Source organism: Coregonus lavaretus, assembly GCF_964263955.1.
Source record: "Coregonus lavaretus genome assembly, chromosome: 22".
Lineage (NCBI taxonomy): Eukaryota > Metazoa > Chordata > Actinopteri > Salmoniformes > Salmonidae > Coregonus > Coregonus lavaretus.
Window position 1 is genome coordinate 1,904,021 of NC_140009.1, and position 20,000 is coordinate 1,924,020.

Consider the following 20,000-nt stretch of genomic DNA (forward strand, 5'->3'; position numbering starts at 1 on the left):
CCACAGAACACAGTAGTATTTGGAAAAAACTGTCAAGATCATCCACTGCACAGCAAGTCCACAGAGGGGAGGGTGATCCCATAGTCTACAGAGGGGAGGGTGATCCCATAGTCTACAGAGGGGAGGGTGATCCCATAGTCCACAGAGGGGAGGGTGATCCCATAGTCTACAGAGGGGAGGGTGATCCCATAGTCTACAGAGGGGAGGGTGATCCCATAGTCCACAGAGGGGAGGGTGGGGAGGGTGATCCCATAGTCTACAGAGGGGAGGGTGATCCCATAGTCTACAGAGGGGAGGGTGATCCCATAGTCTACAGAGGGGAGGGTGATCCCATAGTCTACAGAGGGGAGGGTGATCCCATAGTCTACAGAGGGGAGGGTGATCCCATAGTCTACAGTCTGACCTCAATGAGTTTGGATCAGTCACAAAGTAAAGGTCGACCCAGCTGTAGAACATCATCATTACATAGCGGGGTGACCTACTGCTTTTACAGACATCAACAGAACCTCAACTCTGTCAAGACTTCAAGCACTATAGTCTGTCTCACCTCTCAACCAGCTGCTTGTATCTGGGGATCTCTCTGGCGTACAGTAGCTTGTTCACTGGAGAGTCCTACAGGTCAGCAAAACATAATGAACATCATCATCACTACACGTTAATATGGATTACAAAATACGGATATAAATCTCAATTTCCTTAAACCGCTTCTCACAGCTAAAGTTGTCTGGACCTGATGAGGAACTACAAAATCTCATAACCTGAATCAATATCCTTGTCTGGGGCGGCAGGTAGCCTAGTGGTTAAGAGACGTTGTGCCAGTAATCGAAAGGTCGCTGGTTCTAATCCCCGAGCCGACTAGGTGAAAAATCTGTCGATGTGCCCTTGAGCAAGGCACTTAACCCTAATTGCTCCTGTAAGTCGCTCTGGATAAGAGCGTCCGCTAAATGACTAAAATGTAAATGTTGATGTCTGATTTCTCCCTACTGTATTCTGAAAATACCATCAATAAAATAAATATTAAACATTCAAAAGATGTTGAAACTTGGGTATTATTAATCATTAGAAAAAATATATATATACACAAAATATACAAATAAATACCCAAGTTAAATAAATCACGTTAAAAAATTGTTTCTGACCCGTCCGACTTTGTGTTCGGAGGTGGTGCAGGAGTCGATGAATGTCTGAGCGATGACAGAGAGAACAGCGTCCACGCTATCCGTCACCTGGACGTCAAACACAAACTGAGGGTTCTTCAAGATGTTCACCCAGAACCTCAGAGGCAGGCTGGGAGAAACGACAGAGAATATGCAATTTTACTGAAGGACACAGAAAATACAAAAGAATATCAAATTAGTTCAGTCGTTGATCACCGACAGAGCAAACTGACTGATCAAATAATAGTGAGTAGTTATTTAGGATGATCAGTCAGTCTTCTGTCACCGATCGCAGTCAATCTCGAACACAACCATCGAAAGTCTCACATTTCTCTCTGCAGTGAACTTTTAATATAGAAGAGGAGAGGGGAGTTAAATTTTATTGAATTGTATTTACAATTTACAGAAGCACAAACCAGTAACCAGGACCAGTGACTGACTGACCTGTTGGTCTTCCAGATGTGTACGGTCTCGGGGTCGTCGATGCCGTGTTTTTCTGCCATGTCATCCAGGAAGTCAAAGAAGAAGCGCACAGCGATGGGAGGAGGGCGCTTGGTGTTGAGGATCGCTACGAACACATCGTCTACAAACTTCTGCAGCGTCCCCTGGAGCGGAGAGAGTTATGACATCCTTTAGACACACAGCTAGGTATATATACTGTACCATAACTTCTGCAGCGCCCCCTGGAGGGGAGAGATATATAACACACAGCTAGGTATATACAGTGCATTCTGAAAGTTCAGACCCCTCGACTTTTTCCACATTTTGCTAGGTTACAGCCTTATCCTAAAATTTATTAAATAGTTTCCCCCCCTCATCAATCTACACATAATACCCCATAATGACAAAGCAAAAACTGGTTTTTAGAAATATTTGCTAATTTATTAAAAATAAAAAACTGAAATATCACATTTACATAAGTATCCGGGACCTTTTACTCAGTACTTTGTTGACGCGCCTTTGGCAGCGATTACAGCCTGGAGTCTTCTTGGGTATGACGCTACAAGCTTGGCACACCTGTATTTGGGGAGTTTCTCCCATTCTTCTCTGCAGATCCTCTCAAGCTCTGTCAGGTTGGATGGGGAGCGTTGCTGCACAGATATTTTCAGGTCTCTCCAGAGATGTTCGATCGGGTTCAAGTCCGGGCTCTGGCTGGGCCTCTCAAGGACATTCAGAGACTTGTCCCGAAGCCACTCCTGCGTTGTCTTGGCTGTGTGCTTAGGGTCGTTGTCCTGTTGGAAGGTAAACCTTTGCCCCAGTCTGAGGTCCTGAGTGCTCTGGAGCAGGTTTTCATCAAGGACCTCTCTGTACTTTGCTCTGTTCATCTTTCCCTCAATCCTGACCAGTCTCCCAGTCCCTGCCGCTGAAAAACATCCCCACACCATGATGCTGCCACCACCATGCTTCACCGTAGCGATGGTGCCAGGTTTCCTCCAGACGTGATGCTTGGCACTCATGCCAAAGAGTTCAATCTTGGTTTCATCAGACCAGAGAATCTTGTTTCTCATGGTCTGAGAGTCCTTTAGGTGCCTTTTGACAAACTCCAAGCGGGCTGTCATGTGCCTTTTACTGAGGAGTGGCTTCCGTCTGGCCACTGTACCATAAAGGGCTAATTGGTGGAGTGTTGCAGAGATGGTTGTCCTTCTGGAAGGTTCTCCCATCTCCACAGAGGAACTCTAAAGCTCTTTCAGAGTGACCATCAGGTTCTTGGTCACCTCCCTGACCAAGGCCCTTCTCCCCCGATTGCTCAGTTTGGCCGGGCGGCCAGCTCTAGGAAGAGTCTTGGTGGTTCTAAACTTCTTCCATTTAAGAATGATGGAGGCCACTGTGTTCTTGGGGACCTTCAATACTGCAGACATTTTTTTGTACCCTTCCCTAGATCTGTGCCTCGACACAATCCTGTCTCGGAGCTTTACGAACAATTCCTTCGATCTCATGGCTTGGTTTTTGCTCTGACATGCACTGTCAACTGTGGGACCTTATATAGACAGGTGTGTGCCTTTCCAAATCATGTCCAATCAATTTAAATTTACCACAGGTGGACAACATCTCAAGGATGATCAATGGAAACAGGATGCACCCGAGCGCAATTTCGAGTCTCATAGCAAAGGGTCTAAATACTTATGTAAATAATTTCTAAGAACGTGTTTTCACTGTCATTATGGGGTATTGTGTGTAGATTGCTGAGGAAATAGTTTTATTTAATCAATTTTAGAATAAGGCTGTAACGTAACAAAATGTGGAAAAAGTCAAGGGGCCTGAATACTTTCCATAACCTCTGCAGCGTCCCCTGGAGGAGAGAGATGTATAACATCCTTTAGACACACAGCTAGGTATATACAGTGAGGGAAAAAAGTATTTGATCCCCTGCTGATTTTGTACGTTTGCCGACTGCCAAAGAAATGATCAGTCTATAATTTTAATGGTAGGTTTATTTGAACAGTGAGAGACAGAATAACAACGAAAAAATCCAGAAAAACGCATGTCAAAAATGTTATAAATTGATTTGCATTTTAATGAGGGAAATAAGTATTTGACCCCCTCTCAATCAGAAAGATTTCTGGCTCCCAGGTGTCGTTTATACAGGTAACGAGCTGAGATTAGGAGCACACTCTTAAAGGGAGTGCTCCTAATCTCAGCTTGTTACCTGTATAAAAGACACCTGTCCACAGAAGCAATCAATCAATCAGATTCCAAACTCTCCACCATGGCCAAGACCAAAAAGCTCTCCAAGGATGTCAGGGACAAGATTGTAGACCTACACAAGGCTGGAATGGGCTACAAGACCATCGCCAAGCAGCTTGGTGAGAAGGTGACAACAGTTGGTGCGATTATTCGCAAATGGAAGAAACACAAAAGAACTGTCAATCTCCCTCGGCCTGGGGCTCCATGCAAGATCTCACCTCGTGGAGTTGCAATGATCATGAGAACGAGGAGGAATCAGCCCAGAACTACACGGGAGGATCTTGTCAATGATCTCAAGGCAGCTGGGACCATAGTCACCAAGAAAACAATTGGTAACACACTACGCCGTGAAGGACTGAAATCCTGCAGTGCCTGCAAGATCCCCCTGCTTAAGAAAGCACATATACATACCCGTCTGAAGTTTGCCAATGAACATCTGAATGATTCAGAGGAGAACTGGGTGAAAGTGTTGTGGCCAGATGAGACCAAAATCGAGCTCTTTGGCATCAACTCAACTCGCTGTGTTTGGAGGAGGAGGAATGCTGCCTATGACCCCAAGAACACCATCCCCACCGTCAAACATGGAGGTGGAAACATTATGCTTTGGGGGTGTTTTTCTGCTAAGGGGACAAGACAACTTCACCGCATCAAAGGGACGATGGACGGGGCCATGTACCGTCAAATCTTGGGTGAGAACCTCCTTCCCTCAGCCAGGGCATTGAAAATGGGTCGTGGATGGGTATTCCAGCATGACAATGACCCAAAATACACGGCCAAGGCAACAAAGGAGTGGCTCAAGAAGAAGCACATTAAGGTCCTGGAGTGGCCTAGCCAGTCTCCAGACCTTAATCCCATAGAAAATCTGTGGAGGGAGCTGAAGGTTCGAGTTGCCAAACGTCAGCCTCGAAACCTTAATGACTTGGAGAAGATCTGCAAAGAGGAGTGGGACAAAATCCCTCCTGAGATGTGTGCAAACCTGGTGGCCAACTACAAGAAACGTCTGACCTCTGTGATTGCCAACAAGGGTTTTGCCACCAAGTACTAAGTCATGTTTTGCAGAGGGGTCAAATACTTATTTCCCTCATTAAAACGCAAATCAATTTATAACATTTTTGACATGCGTTTTTCTGGATTTTGTTGTTGTTATTCTGTCTCTCATGGTTCAAATAAACCTACCATTAAAATTATAGACTGATCATTTCTTTGTCAGTGGGCAAACATACAAAATCAGCAGGGGATCAAATACTTTTTCCCCCTCACTGTATATACTGTACCATAACTTCTGCAGCGCCCCCTTTTGGAGAGAGAGATAACATCCTTTAGACATCTACGGTGCCTTCAGAAAGTATTCATACCCCTTGACTTATTACACATTTGTTGTGTCACAGCCTGACTTTTAAATGGATTAACACTAGAACCGCTAAAGCAGTTAATTTGTGTGTGTGTGTGTGTGTGTGTGTGTGTAGGGGTTGTGTGTGTGTGTGTGTGTGTAGTGGTTGTGTGTGTGTGTGTGTGTGTGTGTGTGTAGGGGTTGTGTGTGTGTGTGTGTGTGTGTAGGGGTTGTGTGTGTGTGTGTGTAGTGGTTGTGTGTGTGTGTGTGTGTGTGTGTGTGTGTGTGTGTGTGTGTGTGTGTGTGTGTGTGTGTGTGTGTGTGTGTAGGGGTTGTGTGTGTGTGTGTGTGTGTGTGTGTGTGTGTGTGTGTGTGTGTGTGTAGGGGTTGTGTGTGTGTAGGGGTTGTGTGTGTGTGTGTGTGTAGTGGTTGTGTAGTGGTTGTGTGTGTACCTACCTTCATAGATAATAGTCGTGTCAGGTAGATCTCTGGTATGGCCTTGGCCCTCTCTCTCTCCCTCATGCTGCTGTGTTTGGGGATCTCTGGGTCCTCGCTGGACTTCACCAGGTGCCACAGCCTCACACCCTCCTCCCCCTCCCCCTCCAACATGGACATCTCTACGGAGTACACAGAGGGACACACTTCCAGATCCAGGTTACACATACAAAGAGGGAGACACGGGGCACATCTGAAAATACTACCAACGGGACAGGGTGCCACTTTGGACAGAGGGACACACTTCCAGGTCAAAAAGGGCAAATCTTATAGTAGGGCAATACTTTTAACATAACATTGTTTAAAGGATGTCTGTCTGGTTTCTCCTTCCATAACACAGCTACCACAACAGACCATAATACTATACATATGATATCTGTCTGGTTTCTCCTTCCATAACACATCTACCACAACAGACCATAATACTATACATATGATATCTGTCTGGTTTCTCCTTCCATTACACAGCTACCACAACAGACCATAATACTATACATATGATATCTGTCTGGTTTCTCCTTCCATAACACAGCTACCACAACAGACCATAATACTATACATATGATATCTGTCTGGTTTCTCCTTCCATAACACCGCTACCACAACAGACCATAATACTATACATATGATATATGTCTGATTTCTCCTTCCATAACACCGCTACCACAACAGACCATAATACTATACATATGATATCTGTCTGGTTTCTCCTTCCATAACACCGCTACCACAACAGACCATAATACTATACATATGATATCTGTCTGGTTTCTCCTTCCATAACACAGCTACCACAACAGACCATAATACTATACATATGATATCTGTCTGGTTTCTCCTTCCATAACACAACATACCATAACATTGAAGATCACTACCAAATCTTTACAGTAATGATGTGCTGTAATAAAACAGCTATAAAACAGTTGATATAGTTGATATCTTATTAAACAGGTTATAACAGGTTGATATAGTTGATATCTTATTAAACAGGTTATAACAGGTTATAACAGGTTATAACAGTATTTACTCTCTCCAGTCTGGTAGACCTGGTGTATCCCCATGACAACAGCTGATCCAGGGATCAGGGCCACTGTAGCGCCGTCCGGCACCTTGTCGAGAAAACATTCACGTTAGCAGATCTTAGTGTTGTGTGTGTGTGTAAGTGTTGTGTGTGTGTGTGTGGTGTGTAGGGGTTGTGTGTGTGTAGGGGTTGTGTGTGTGTGTATGGTGAGTGTGTGTGTAAGTGTTGTGTGAGTGTGTGTGTAAGTGTTGTGTGTGTGTGTGTGTGTGTGTGTGTGTGGTGTGTGTGTGTGTAGGGGTTGTGTGTGTGTGTATGGTGAGTGTGTGTGTAAGTGTTGTGTGTGTGTGTGTGTGTGTGGTGTGTGTGTGTGTAGGGGTTGTGTGTGTGTGTAGTGGTTGTGTGTGTGTGTGTAGTGGTTGTGTGTGTGTGTAGTGGTTGTGTGTAGTGGTTGTGGTTGTGTTTGTGTGTGTGGGGAGTGTGTGTGTGTGTGTAGTGGTTGTGTGTGTGTGTGTGTGTGTGTAGCGGTTGTGTGTGTGTAGTGGTTGTGTGTGTGTGTGTGTAGTGGTTGTGTGTAGTGGTTGTGTGTGTGTGTGTGTGTGTGTGTGTGTAGTGGTTGTGTGTGTGTGTATGGGGAGTGTGTGTGTGTGTGTAGTGGTTGTGTGTGTGTGTGTGTGTGTGTGTGTAGCGGTTGTGTGTGTGTAGTGGTTGTGTGTGTGTGTGTGTAGTGGTTGTGTGTAGTGGTTGTGTGTGTGTGTGTGTGTGTGTGTGTAGTGGTTGTGTGTGTGTGTGTGTGTGTGTGTTGTGTGTGTGTGTGTGTGTGTGTGTGTGTGTAGTGGTTGTGTTTGTGTGTGTAGTGGTTGTGTGTGTGTGTGTAGTGGTTGTGTGTGTGTGTGTAGTGGTTGTGTTTGTGTGTGTAGTGGTTGTGTGTAGTGGTTGTGTGTGTGTGTGTAGTGGTTGTGTTTGTGTGTGTAGTGGTTGTGTGTAGTGGTTGTGTGTGTGTGTGTGTGTGTGTGTGTGTGTGTAGTGGTTGTGTTTGTGTTTGTGTGTGTAGTGGTTGTGTGTAGTGGTTGTGTGTGTGTGTGTGTGTAGTGGTTGTGTGTAGTGGTTGTGTGTGTGTGTGTGTGTGTAGTGGTTGTGTGTGTAGTGGTTGTGTGTGGTCTGGCACCTTGTAGTGTTGCAAAGTGTTGAGTTTCTTCCAGCGGCCCTGGAAGACTGCTGTGACGTCATCGTCTGACAGAGTCAGGTGACCCGCCTGCCCAGATCGCCATTCTGACGAGACAAATCACATTTACCTCAAACCAGTGGTAAAAAGATCATCTTAGGTAAGAATTTATAGGTCTGGGTTTGAACCCGGGTTATCTTAATGTTACGAGACTGCGCTAGCCTGGTAAGCTCAAGCCTAGCGAATAGCTTGGGGAGCTAACGCAACTCTTCAGGTCTCAGGCAAGGTTACTCATTACCTGAGAGTGGTTCAAAGAACCATTTCTGTGACATACCTAGATCTCTGTTTGCACTTTGGGCTGCAAAACGTTGTATGAAGGGTGCTTTACAAACAAACTGGGTTCAGTATTCCTTACTAACGGTTCTTGAAACCACTGAGGTCAGAACTGGTGTGTTGACCACAATTAAAACATCACATTGACCACAATTAAAACATCACATTGACCACAATTAAAACATCACATTGACCACAATTAAAACATCACATTGACCACAATTAAAACATCACATTCATTAGTAGAGTTTCCACATTCAAAACAATATATTCACTATTCCTTACCCAGGCCTAGTGAGTCTGCTATTCCTTACCCAGGGAGTCTGCTATTCCTTACCCAGGGAGTCTGCTATTCCTTACCCAGGGAGTCTGCTATTCCTTACCCAGGCCTAGTGAGTCTGCTATTCCTTACCCAGGGAGTCTGCTATTCCTTACCCAGGTCTAGTGAGTCTGCTATTCCTTACCCAGGCCTAGTGAGTCTGCTATTCCTTACCCAGGCCTAGTGAGTCTGCTATTCCTTACCCAGGCCTAGTGAGTCTGCTATTCCTTACCCAGGTCTAGTGAGTCTGCTATTCCTTACCCAGGCCTAGTGAGTCTGCTATTCCTTACCCAGGGAGTCTGCTATTCCTTACCCAGGCCTAGTGAGTCTGCTATTCCTTACCCAGGCCTAGTGAGTCTGCTATTCCTTACCCAGGGAGTCTGCTATTCCTTACCCAGGCCTAGTGAGTCTGCTATTCCTTACCCAGGCCTAGTGAGTCTGCTATTCCTTACCCAGGCCTAGTGAGTCTGCTATTCCTTACCCAGGCCTAGTGAGTCTGCTATTCCTTACCCAGGTCTAGTGAGTCTGCTATTCCTTACCCAGGTCTAGTGAGTCTGCTATTCCTTACCCAGGTCTAGTGAGTCTGCTATTCCTTACCCAGGGAGTCTGCTATTCCTTACCCAGGCCTAGTGAGTCTGCTATTCCTTACCCAGGTCTAGTGAGTCTGCTATTCCTTACCCAGGCCTAGTGAGTCTGCTATTCCTTACCCAGGCCTAGTGAGTCTGCTATTCCTTACCCAGGTCTAGTGAGTCTGCTATTCCTTACCCAGGCCTAGTGAGTCTGCTATTCCTTACCCAGGCCTAGTGAGTCTGCTATTCCTTACCCAGGCCTAGTGAGTCTGCTATTCCTTACCCAGGTCTAGTGAGTCTGCTATTCCTTACCCAGGCCTAGTGAGTCTGCTATTCCTTACCCAGGCCTAGTGAGTCTGCTATTCCTTACCCAGGCCTAGTGAGTCTGCTATTCCTTACCCAGGCCTAGTGAGTCTGCTATTCCTTACCCAGGCCTAGTGAGTCTGCTATTCCTTACCCAGGTCTAGTGAGTCTGCTATTCCTTACCCAGGCCTAGTGAGTCTGCTATTCCTTACCCAGGCCTAGTGAGTCTGCTATTCCTTACCCAGGGAGTCTGCTATTCCTTACCCAGGGAGTCTGCTATTCCTTACCCAGGCCTAGTGAGTCTGCTATTCCTTACCCAGGCCTAGTGAGTCTGCTATTCCTTACCCAGGCCTAGTGAGTCTGCTATTCCTTACCCAGGTCTAGTGAGTCTGCAGCAGGTCTCTGTGAGAAGGGAACTCCTTTATAGATCTGGTCTAGGATCTTGTCTTTGACCTGTGTGATGGTGTCTGTGTCCAACACCTTGACCGGACACAGCTGCATCTCCACACCACTCTTCACCATCAGAGTCTGACCAGAGAGAGGAGATAGCAGTAAAGAGGGAGGAAGGGGGAGTTAGGAGGGAGGGAGGGAGGAAGGGAGGAAGGGGGAGTTAGGAGGGAGGGAGGGAGGGAGAGAGAGTTGGGAGGGAGGGAGGGAGAGATAGTAGGGAGGGAGGGAGAGTTGGGAGGGAGGGAGAGTTAGGAGGGAAGGAGAGTTAGGAGGGAGGGAGGGAGAGAGGAGGGAAGGAGAGTTAGGAAGGGAGGGAGGGAGAGTTGGGAAGGAGGGAGGGAGGAAGGGGGAGTTAGGAGGGAGGGAGGGAGGGAGGAAGGGGGAGTTAGGAGGGAGGGAGGGAGGGAGGGAGAGAGAGTTGGGAGGGAGGGAGGGAGAGAGAGAGAGTTGGGAGGGAGGGAGGGAGAGATAGTAGGGAGGGAGGGAGAGTTGGGAGGGAGGGAGAGTTAGGAGGGAAGGAGAGTTAGGAGGGAGGGAGGGAGAGAGGAGGGAAGGAGAGTTAGGAAGGGAGGGAGGGAGAGTTGGGAAGGAGGGAGGGAGGAAGGGGGAGTTAGGAGGGAGGGAGGGAGGGAGGAAGGGGGAGTTAGGAGGGAGGGAGGGAGGGAGGGAGAGAGAGTTGGGAGGGAGGGAGGGAGAGAGAGAGAGTTGGGAGGGAGGGAGGGAGAGATAGTAGGGAGGGAGGGAGAGTTGGGAGGGAGGGAGAGTTAGGAGGGAAGGAGAGTTAGGAGGGAGGGAGGGAGAGAGGAGGGAAGGAGAGTTAGGAAGGGAGGGAGGGAGAGTTGGGAAGGAGGGAGGGAGGAAGGGGGAGTTAGGAGGGAGGGAGGGAGGGAGGAAGGGGGAGTTAGGAGGGAGGGAGGGAGGGAGGGAGAGAGAGTTGGGAGGGAGGGAGGGAGAGAGAGAGAGTTGGGAGGGAGGGAGGGAGAGATAGTAGGGAGGGAGGGAGAGTTGGGAGGGAGGGAGAGTTAGGAGGGAAGGAGAGTTAGGAGGGAGGGAGGGAGAGAGGAGGGAAGGAGAGTTAGGAAGGGAGGGAGGGAGAGTTGGGAAGGAGGGTGGGAGGAAGGGGGAGTTAGGAGGGAGGGAGGGAGGGAGGAAGGGGGAGTTAGGAGGGAGGGAGGGAGGGAGGGAGAGAGAGTTGGGAGGGAGGGAGGGAGAGAGAGAGAGTTGGGAGGGAGGGAGGGAGAGATAGTAGGGAGGGAGGGAGAGTTGGGAGGGAGGGAGAGTTAGGAGGGAAGGAGAGTTAGGAGGGAGGGAGGGAGAGAGGAGGGAAGGAGAGTTAGGAAGGGAGGGAGGGAGAGTTGGGAAGGAGGGAGGGAGGGAGGGAGAGTTAGGAGGGAGGGAGGGAGGGAGGGAGGGAGAGTTGGGAATGAGGGAGGGAGGGAGGGAGGGAGAGAGGAGGGAAGGAGAGTTAGGAGGGAGGGAGGGAGGGAGAGGGGGAGGGAGGGAGGGAGAGTATGTATTATGAAAAAAGAAAACAGACGTACGATAGAGCAGTAGTCGATGTCCTCTCTCAGTAGATGGCTGTCGTTCAGGGTGCGCTTGGCTTTCCCCGTCACAGCGTCTACTGGTCCCTTATCCACCTGGTACTTGATGGCTCTGTACAGCATATACAGGGGCTCCCCAGCCACCTCCTAGAGGGGTACACAGTATGACAGTCAGGGGCTCCCCAGACACCTCCTAGAGGGGTACACAGTATGACAGTCAGGGGGTCCCCAGACACCTCCTAGAGGGGTACACAGTATGACAGTCAGGGGGTCCCCAGACACCTCCTAGAGGGGTACACAGTATGACAGTCAGGGGCTCCCCAGCCACCTCCTAGAGGGGTACACAGTATGACAGTCAGGGGCTCCCCAGATACCTCCTAGAGGGGTACACAGTATGACAGTCAGGGGCTCCCCAGCCACCTCCTAGAGGGGTACACAGTATGACAGTCAGGGTGTCCCCAGACACCTCCTAGAGGGGTACACAGTATGACAGTCAGGGGGTCCCCAGCCACCTCCTAGAGGGGTACACAGTATGACAGTCAGGGGGTCCCCAGACACCTCCTAGAGGGGTACACAGTATGACAGTCAGGGGCTCCCCAGCCACCTCCTAGAGGGGTACACAGTATGACAGTCAGGGGCTCCCCAGCCACCTCCTAGAGGGGTACACAGTATGACAGTCAGGGGCTCCCCAGATACCTCCTAGAGGGGTACACAGTATGACAGTCAGGGGCTCCCCAGCCACCTCCTAGAGGGGTACACAGTATGACAGTCAGGGGCTCCCCAGACACCTCCTAGAGGGGTACACAGTATGACAGTCAGGGGCTCCCCAGACACCTCCTAGAGGGGTACACAGTATGACAGTCAGGGGCTCCCCAGACACCTCCTAGAGGGGTACACAGTATGACAGTCAGGGGCTCCCCAGACACCTCCTAGAGGGGTACACAGTATGACAGTCAGGGGCTCCCCAGCCACCTCCTAGAGGGGTACACATTATGACAGTCAGGGGCTCCCCAGACACCTCCTAGAGGGGTACACAGTATGACAGTCAGGGGCTCCCCAGACACCTCCTAGAGGGGTACACAGTATGACAGTCAGGGGCTCCCCAGACACCTCCTAGAGGGGTACACAGTATGACAGTCAGGGGCTCCCCAGACACCTCCTAGAGGGGTACACAGTATGACAGTCAGGGGGTCCCCAGCCACTTCCTAGAGGGGTACACAGTATGACAGTCAGGGGCTCCCCAGACACCTCCTAGAGGGGTACACAGTATGACAGTCAGGGGCTCCCCAGCCACCTCCTAGAGGGGTACACAGTATGACAGTCAGGGGGTCCCCAGACACCTCCTAGAGGGGTACACAGTATGACAGTCAGGGGGTCCCCAGCCACCTCCTAGAGGGGTACACAGTATGACAGTCAGGGGGTCCCCAGACACCTCCTAGAGGGGTACACAGTATGACAGTCAGGGGCTCCCCAGCCACCTCCTAGAGGGGTACACAGTATGACAGTCAGGGGCTCCCCAGCCACCTCCTAGAGGGGTACACAGTATGACAGTCAGGGGCTCCCCAGATACCTCCTAGAGGGGTACACAGTATGACAGTCAGGGGCTCCCCAGCCACCTCCTAGAGGGGTACACAGTATGACAGTCAGGGGCTCCCCAGACACCTCCTAGAGGGGTACACAGTATGACAGTCAGGGGCTCCCCAGACACCTCCTAGAGGGGTACACAGTATGACAGTCAGGGGCTCCCCAGACACCTCCTAGAGGGGTACACAGTATGACAGTCAGGGGCTCCCCAGACACCTCCTAGAGGGGTACACAGTATGACAGTCAGGGGCTCCCCAGACACCTCCTAGAGGGGTACACAGTATGACAGTCAGGGGCTCCCCAGCCACCTCCTAGAGGGGTACACAGTATGACAGTCAGGGGCTCCCCAGACACCTCCTAGAGGGGTACACAGTATGACAGTCAGGGGGTCCCCAGCCACTTCCTAGAGGGGTACACAGTATGACAGTCAGGGGCTCCCCAGACACCTCCTAGAGGGGTACACAGTATGACAGTCAGGGGCTCCCCAGACACCTCCTAGAGGGGTACACAGTATGACAGTCAGGGGGTCCCCAGCCACCTCCTAGAGGGGTACACAGTATGACAGTCAGGGGCTCCCCAGACACCTCCTAGAGGGGTACACAGTATGACAGTCAGGGGCTCCCCAGCCACCTCCTAGAGGGGTACACAGTATGACAGTCAGGGGGTCCCCAGACACCTCCTAGAGGGGTACACAGTATGACAGTCAGGGGCTCCCCAGCCACCTCCTAGAGGGGTACACAGTATGACAGTCAGGGGCTCCCCAGACACCTCCTAGAGGGGTACACAGTATGACAGTCAGGGGCTCCCCAGATACCTCCTAGAGGGGTACACAGTATGACAGTCAGGGGGTCCCCAGACACCTCCTAGAGGGGTACACAGTATGACAGTCAGGGGGTCCCCAGCCACCTCCTAGAGGGGTACACAGTATGACAGTCAGGGGCTCCCCAGATACCTCCTAGAGGGGTACACAGTATGACAGTCAGGGGCTCCCCAGACACCTCCTAGAGGGGTACACAGTATGACAGTCAGGGGCTCCCCAGCCACCTCCTAGAGGGGTACACAGTATGACAGTCAGGGGCTCCCCAGCCACCTCCTAGAGGGGTACACGGTACGACAGTCAGGGGCTCCCCAGACACCTCCTAGAGGGGTACACAGTATGACAGTCAGGGGCTCCCCAGCCACCTCCTAGAGGGGTACACAGTATGACAGTCAGGGGCTCCCCAGACACCTCCTAGAGGGGTACACAGTATGACAGTCAGGGGCTCCCCAGCCACCTCCTAGAGGGGTACACAGTATGACAGTCAGGGGCTCCACAGACACCTCCTAGAGGGGTACACAGTATGACAGTCAGGGGCTCCCCAGCCACCTCCTAGAGGGGTACACAGTATGACAGTCAGGGGCTCCCCAGCCACCTCCTAGAGGGGTACACAGTATGACAGTCAGGGGGTCCCCAGATACCTCCTAGAGGGGTACACAGTATGACAGTCAGGGGCTCCCCAGCCACCTCCTAGAGGGGTACACAGTATGACAGTCAGGGGCTCCCCAGACACCTCCTAGAGGGGTACACAGTATGACAGTCAGGGGCTCCCCAGACACCTCCTAGAGGGGTACACAGTATGACAGTCAGGGGCTCCCCAGACACCTCCTAGAGGGGTACACAGTATGACAGTCAGGGGCTCCCCAGCCACCTCCTAGAGGGGTACACAGTATGACAGTCAGGGGCTCCCCAGACACCTCCTAGAGGGGTACACAGTATGACAGTCAGGGGCTCCCCAGACACCTCCTAGAGGGGTACACAGTATGACAGTCAGGGGCTCCCCAGCCACCTCCTAGAGGGGTACACAGTATGACAGTCAGGGGCTCCCCAGCCACCTCCTAGAGGGGTACACAGTATGACAGTCAGGGGCTCCCCAGCCACCTCCTAGAGGGGTACACAGTATGACAGTCAGGGGCTCCCCAGACACCTCCTAGAAGGGTACACAGTATGACAGTCAGGGGCTCCCCAGCCACCTCCTAGAGGGGTACACAGTATGACAGTCAGGGGCTCCCCAGACACCTCCTAGAGGGGTACACAGTATGACAGTCAGGGGGTCCCCAGACACCTCCTAGAGGGGTACACAGTATGACAGTCAGGGGCTCCCCAGCCACCTCCTAGAGGGGTACACAGTATGACAGTCAGGGGCTCCCCAGACACCTCCTAGAGGGGTACACAGTATGACAGTCAGGGGCTCCCCAGATACCTCCTAGAGGGGTACACAGTATGACAGTCAGGGGGTCCCCAGACACCTCCTAGAGGGGTACACAGTATGACAGTCAGGGGGTCCCCAGCCACCTCCTAGAGGGGTACACAGTATGACAGTCAGGGGCTCCCCAGATACCTCCTAGAGGGGTACACAGTATGACAGTCAGGGGCTCCCCAGACACCTCCTAGAGGGGTACACAGTATGACAGTCAGGGGCTCCCCAGCCACCTCCTAGAGGGGTACACAGTATGACAGTCAGGGGCTCCCCAGCCACCTCCTAGAGGGGTACACGGTACGACAGTCAGGGGCTCCCCAGACACCTCCTAGAGGGGTACACAGTATGACAGTCAGGGGCTCCCCAGCCACCTCCTAGAGGGGTACACAGTATGACAGTCAGGGGCTCCCCAGACACCTCCTAGAGGGGTACACAGTATGACAGTCAGGGGCTCCCCAGCCACCTCCTAGAGGGGTACACAGTATGACAGTCAGGGGCTCCACAGACACCTCCTAGAGGGGTACACAGTATGACAGTCAGGGGCTCCCCAGCCACCTCCTAGAGGGGTACACAGTATGACAGTCAGGGGCTCCCCAGCCACCTCCTAGAGGGGTACACAGTATGACAGTCAGGGGGTCCCCAGATACCTCCTAGAGGGGTACACAGTATGACAGTCAGGGGCTCCCCAGCCACCTCCTAGAGGGGTACACAGTATGACAGTCAGGGGCTCCCCAGACACCTCCTAGAGGGGTACACAGTATGACAGTCAGGGGCTCCCCAGACACCTCCTAGAGGGGTACACAGTATGACAGTCAGGGGCTCCCCAGACACCTCCTAGAGGGGTACACAGTATGACAGTCAGGGGCTCCCCAGCCACCTCCTAGAGGGGTACACAGTATGACAGTCAGGGGCTCCCCAGACACCTCCTAGAGGGGTACACAGTATGACAGTCAGGGGCTCCCCAGCCACCTCCTAGAGGGGTACACAGTATGACAGTCAGGGGGTCCCCAGATACCTCCTAGAGGGGTACACAGTATGACAGTCAGGGGCTCCCCAGATACCTCCTAGAGGGGTACACAGTATGACAGTCAGGGGGTCCCCAGACACCTCCTAGAGGGGTACACAGTATGACAGTCAGGGGCTCCCCAGACACCTCCTAGAGGGGTACACAGTATGACAGTCAGGGGCTCCCCAGACACCTCCTAGAGGGGTACACAGTATGACAGTCAGGGGCTCCCCAGCCACCTCCTAGAGGGGTACACAGTATGACAGTCAGGGGCTCCCCAGACACCTCCTAGAGGGGTACACAGTATGACAGTCAGGGGCTCCCCAGACACCTCCTAGAGGGGTACACAGTATGACAGTCAGGGGCTCCCCAGCCACCTCCTAGAGGGGTACACAGTATGACAGTCAGGGGCTCCCCAGCCACCTCCTAGAGGGGTACACAGTATGACAGTCAGGGGCTCCCCAGCCACCTCCTAGAGGGGTACACAGTATGACAGTCAGGGGCTCCCCAGACACCTCCTAGAAGGGTACACAGTATGACAGTCAGGGGCTCCCCAGCCACCTCCTAGAGGGGTACACAGTATGACAGTCAGGGGCTCCCCAGACACCTCCTAGAGGGGTACACAGTATGACAGTCAGGGGGTCCCCAGACACCTCCTAGAGGGGTACACAGTATGACAGTCAGGGGCTCCCCAGCCACCTCCTAGAGGGGTACACAGTATGACAGTCAGGGGCTCCCCAGACACCTCCTAGAGGGGTACACAGTATGACAGTCAGGGGCTCCCCAGATACCTCCTAGAGGGGTACACAGTATGACAGTCAGGGGGTCCCCAGACACCTCCTAGAGGGGTACACAGTATGACAGTCAGGGGGTCCCCAGCCACCTCCTAGAGGGGTACACAGTATGACAGTCAGGGGCTCCCCAGATACCTCCTAGAGGGGTACACAGTATGACAGTCAGGGGCTCCCCAGACACCTCCTAGAGGGGTACACAGTATGACAGTCAGGGGCTCCCCAGCCACCTCCTAGAGGGGTACACAGTATGACAGTCAGGGGCTCCCCAGCCACCTCCTAGAGGGGTACACGGTACGACAGTCAGGGGCTCCCCAGACACCTCCTAGAGGGGTACACAGTATGACAGTCAGGGGCTCCCCAGCCACCTCCTAGAGGGGTACACAGTATGACAGTCAGGGGCTCCCCAGACACCTCCTAGAGGGGTACACAGTATGACAGTCAGGGGCTCCCCAGCCACCTCCTAGAGGGGTACACAGTATGACAGTCAGGGGCTCCACAGACACCTCCTAGAGGGGTACACAGTATGACAGTCAGGGGCTCCCCAGCCACCTCCTAGAGGGGTACACAGTATGACAGTCAGGGGCTCCCCAGCCACCTCCTAGAGGGGTACACAGTATGACAGTCAGGGGGTCCCCAGATACCTCCTAGAGGGGTACACAGTATGACAGTCAGGGGCTCCCCAGCCACCTCCTAGAGGGGTACACAGTATGACAGTCAGGGGCTCCCCAGACACCTCCTAGAGGGGTACACAGTATGACAGTCAGGGGCTCCCCAGACACCTCCTAGAGGGGTACACAGTATGACAGTCAGGGGCTCCCCAGACACCTCCTAGAGGGGTACACAGTATGACAGTCAGGGGCTCCCCAGCCACCTCCTAGAGGGGTACACAGTATGACAGTCAGGGGCTCCCCAGACACCTCCTAGAGGGGTACACAGTATGACAGTCAGGGGCTCCCCAGACACCTCCTAGAGGGGTACACAGTATGACAGTCAGGGGCTCCCCAGCCACCTCCTAGAGGGGTACACAGTATGACAGTCAGGGGCTCCCCAGCCACCTCCTAGAGGGGTACACAGTATGACAGTCAGGGGCTCCCCAGCCACCTCCTAGAGGGGTACACAGTATGACAGTCAGGGGCTCCCCAGACACCTCCTAGAAGGGTACACAGTATGACAGTCAGGGGCTCCCCAGCCACCTCCTAGAGGGGTACACAGTATGACAGTCAGGGGCTCCCCAGACACCTCCTAGAGGGGTACACAGTATGACAGTCAGGGGCTCCCCAGCCACCTCCTAGAGGGGTACACAGTATGACAGTCAGGGGCTCCCCAGACACCTCCTAGAGGGGTACACAGTATGACAGTCAGGGGGTCCCCAGCCACCTCCTAGAGGGGTACACAGTATGACAGTCAGGGGCTCCCCAGACACCTCCTAGAGGGGTACACAGTATGACAGTCAGGGGCTCCCCAGACACCTCCTAGAGGGGTACACAGTATGACAGTCAGGGGCTCCCCAGACACCTCCTAGAGGGGTACACAGTATGACAGTCAGGGGCTCCCCAGACACCTCCTAGAGGGGTACACAGTATGACAGTCAGGGGCTCCCCAGACACCTCCTAGAGGGGTACACAGTATGACAGTCAGGGGCTCCCCAGACACCTCCTAGAGGGGTACACAGTATGACAGTCAGGGGCTCCCCAGCCACCTCCTAGAGGGGTACACAGTATGACAGTTAGGGGCTCCCCAGACACCTCCTAGAGGGGTACACAGTATGACAGTCAGGGGCTCCCCAGACACCTCCTAGAGGGGTACACAGTATGACAGTCAGGGGCTCCCCAGACACCTCCTAGAGGGGTACACAGTATGACAGTCAGGGGCACCCCAGACACCTCCTAGAGGGGTACACAGTATGACAGTCAGGGGCTCACCAGACACCTCCTAGAGGGGTACACAGTATGACAGTCAGGGGCTCCCCAGACACCTCCTAGAGGGGTACACAGTATGACAGTCAGGGGCTCCCCAGACACCTCCTAGAGGGGTACACAGTATGACAGTCAGGGGCTCCCCAGACACCTCCTAGAGGGGTACACAGTATGACAGTCAGGGCTCCCCAGACACCTCCTAGAGGGGTACACAGTATGACACTCAGATACACACACTCACATATTTATGTGAGTAATGGGGACATCAGGAAAAGAATTCAGCTTCATATGCACACACACACACACACACACACACACACACACACACACACACACACACAGTACATGCACTACCTTGAGGAAGGAGTAGAGACAGATGGACATCCAGTTGGTCAGCATCTTTTCCACCACCGTCTCCGTCCTGATGTATATAGAGAGAGAAGTTAGGGACACTGTAAAACACAGAGAAAATGTCTGCTACTAGGAATCTAGTCTTCAGACCTCAAGCAAACGTATTAATCACCGAACCACCTCCTCTGTTACACAAAACGGGTTCGTCAAGCCTGTGTTAGCCCACCGAGCTAAAGATCCCTATATGGGCCCTGGTCAAAGGAAGAGCACTATATGGGCCCTGATCAAAGGAAGAGCACTATATGGGCCCTGATCAAAGGAAGAGCACTATATGGGCCCTGGTCAAAGGAAGAGCACTATATGGGCCCTGGTCAAAGGAAGAGCACTATATGGGCCCTGGTCAAAGGAAGAGCACTATATGGGCCCTGGTCAAAGGAAGAGCACTATATGGGCCCTGGTCAAAGGTAGAGCACTATATGGGCCCTGGTCAAAGGAAGAGCACTATATGGGCCCTGGTCAAAGGTAGAGCACTATATGGGCCCTGGTCAAAGGTAGAGCACTATATGGGCCCTGGTCAAAGGGAGAGCACTATATGGGCCCTGGTCAAAGGAAGAGCACTATATGGGCCCTGGTCAAAGGAAGAGCACTATATGGGCCCTGGTCAAAGGAAGAGCACTATATGGGCCCTGGTCAAAGGTAGAGCACTATATGGGCCCTGGTCAAAGGTAGAGCACTATATGGGCC

At 52.3% G+C, this 20,000-nt stretch overlaps 1 protein-coding gene across 1 annotated transcript in view; it reads right to left on the reverse strand.

Annotated features, from left to right (window-relative positions):
* Window positions 1-20,000, reverse strand: part of LOC311149596 (plexin-B3-like) — a 73,530-nt gene that overhangs the window by 7,993 nt on the left and 45,537 nt on the right. The window contains exons 22-30 of the mRNA XM_084186770.1: window positions 19,260-19,326; window positions 11,369-11,515; window positions 9,752-9,905; window positions 7,857-7,960; window positions 6,698-6,779; window positions 5,629-5,789; window positions 1,602-1,762; window positions 1,140-1,287; window positions 548-612 (exon numbers count right to left, since the gene is read on the reverse strand). Coding sequence (XP_084042896.1) covers window positions 548-612; window positions 1,140-1,287; window positions 1,602-1,762; window positions 5,629-5,789; window positions 6,698-6,779; window positions 7,857-7,960; window positions 9,752-9,905; window positions 11,369-11,515; window positions 19,260-19,326 — 1,089 coding nt within the window. The remainder of the gene's footprint in view (window positions 1-547; window positions 613-1,139; window positions 1,288-1,601; window positions 1,763-5,628; window positions 5,790-6,697; window positions 6,780-7,856; window positions 7,961-9,751; window positions 9,906-11,368; window positions 11,516-19,259; window positions 19,327-20,000) is intronic.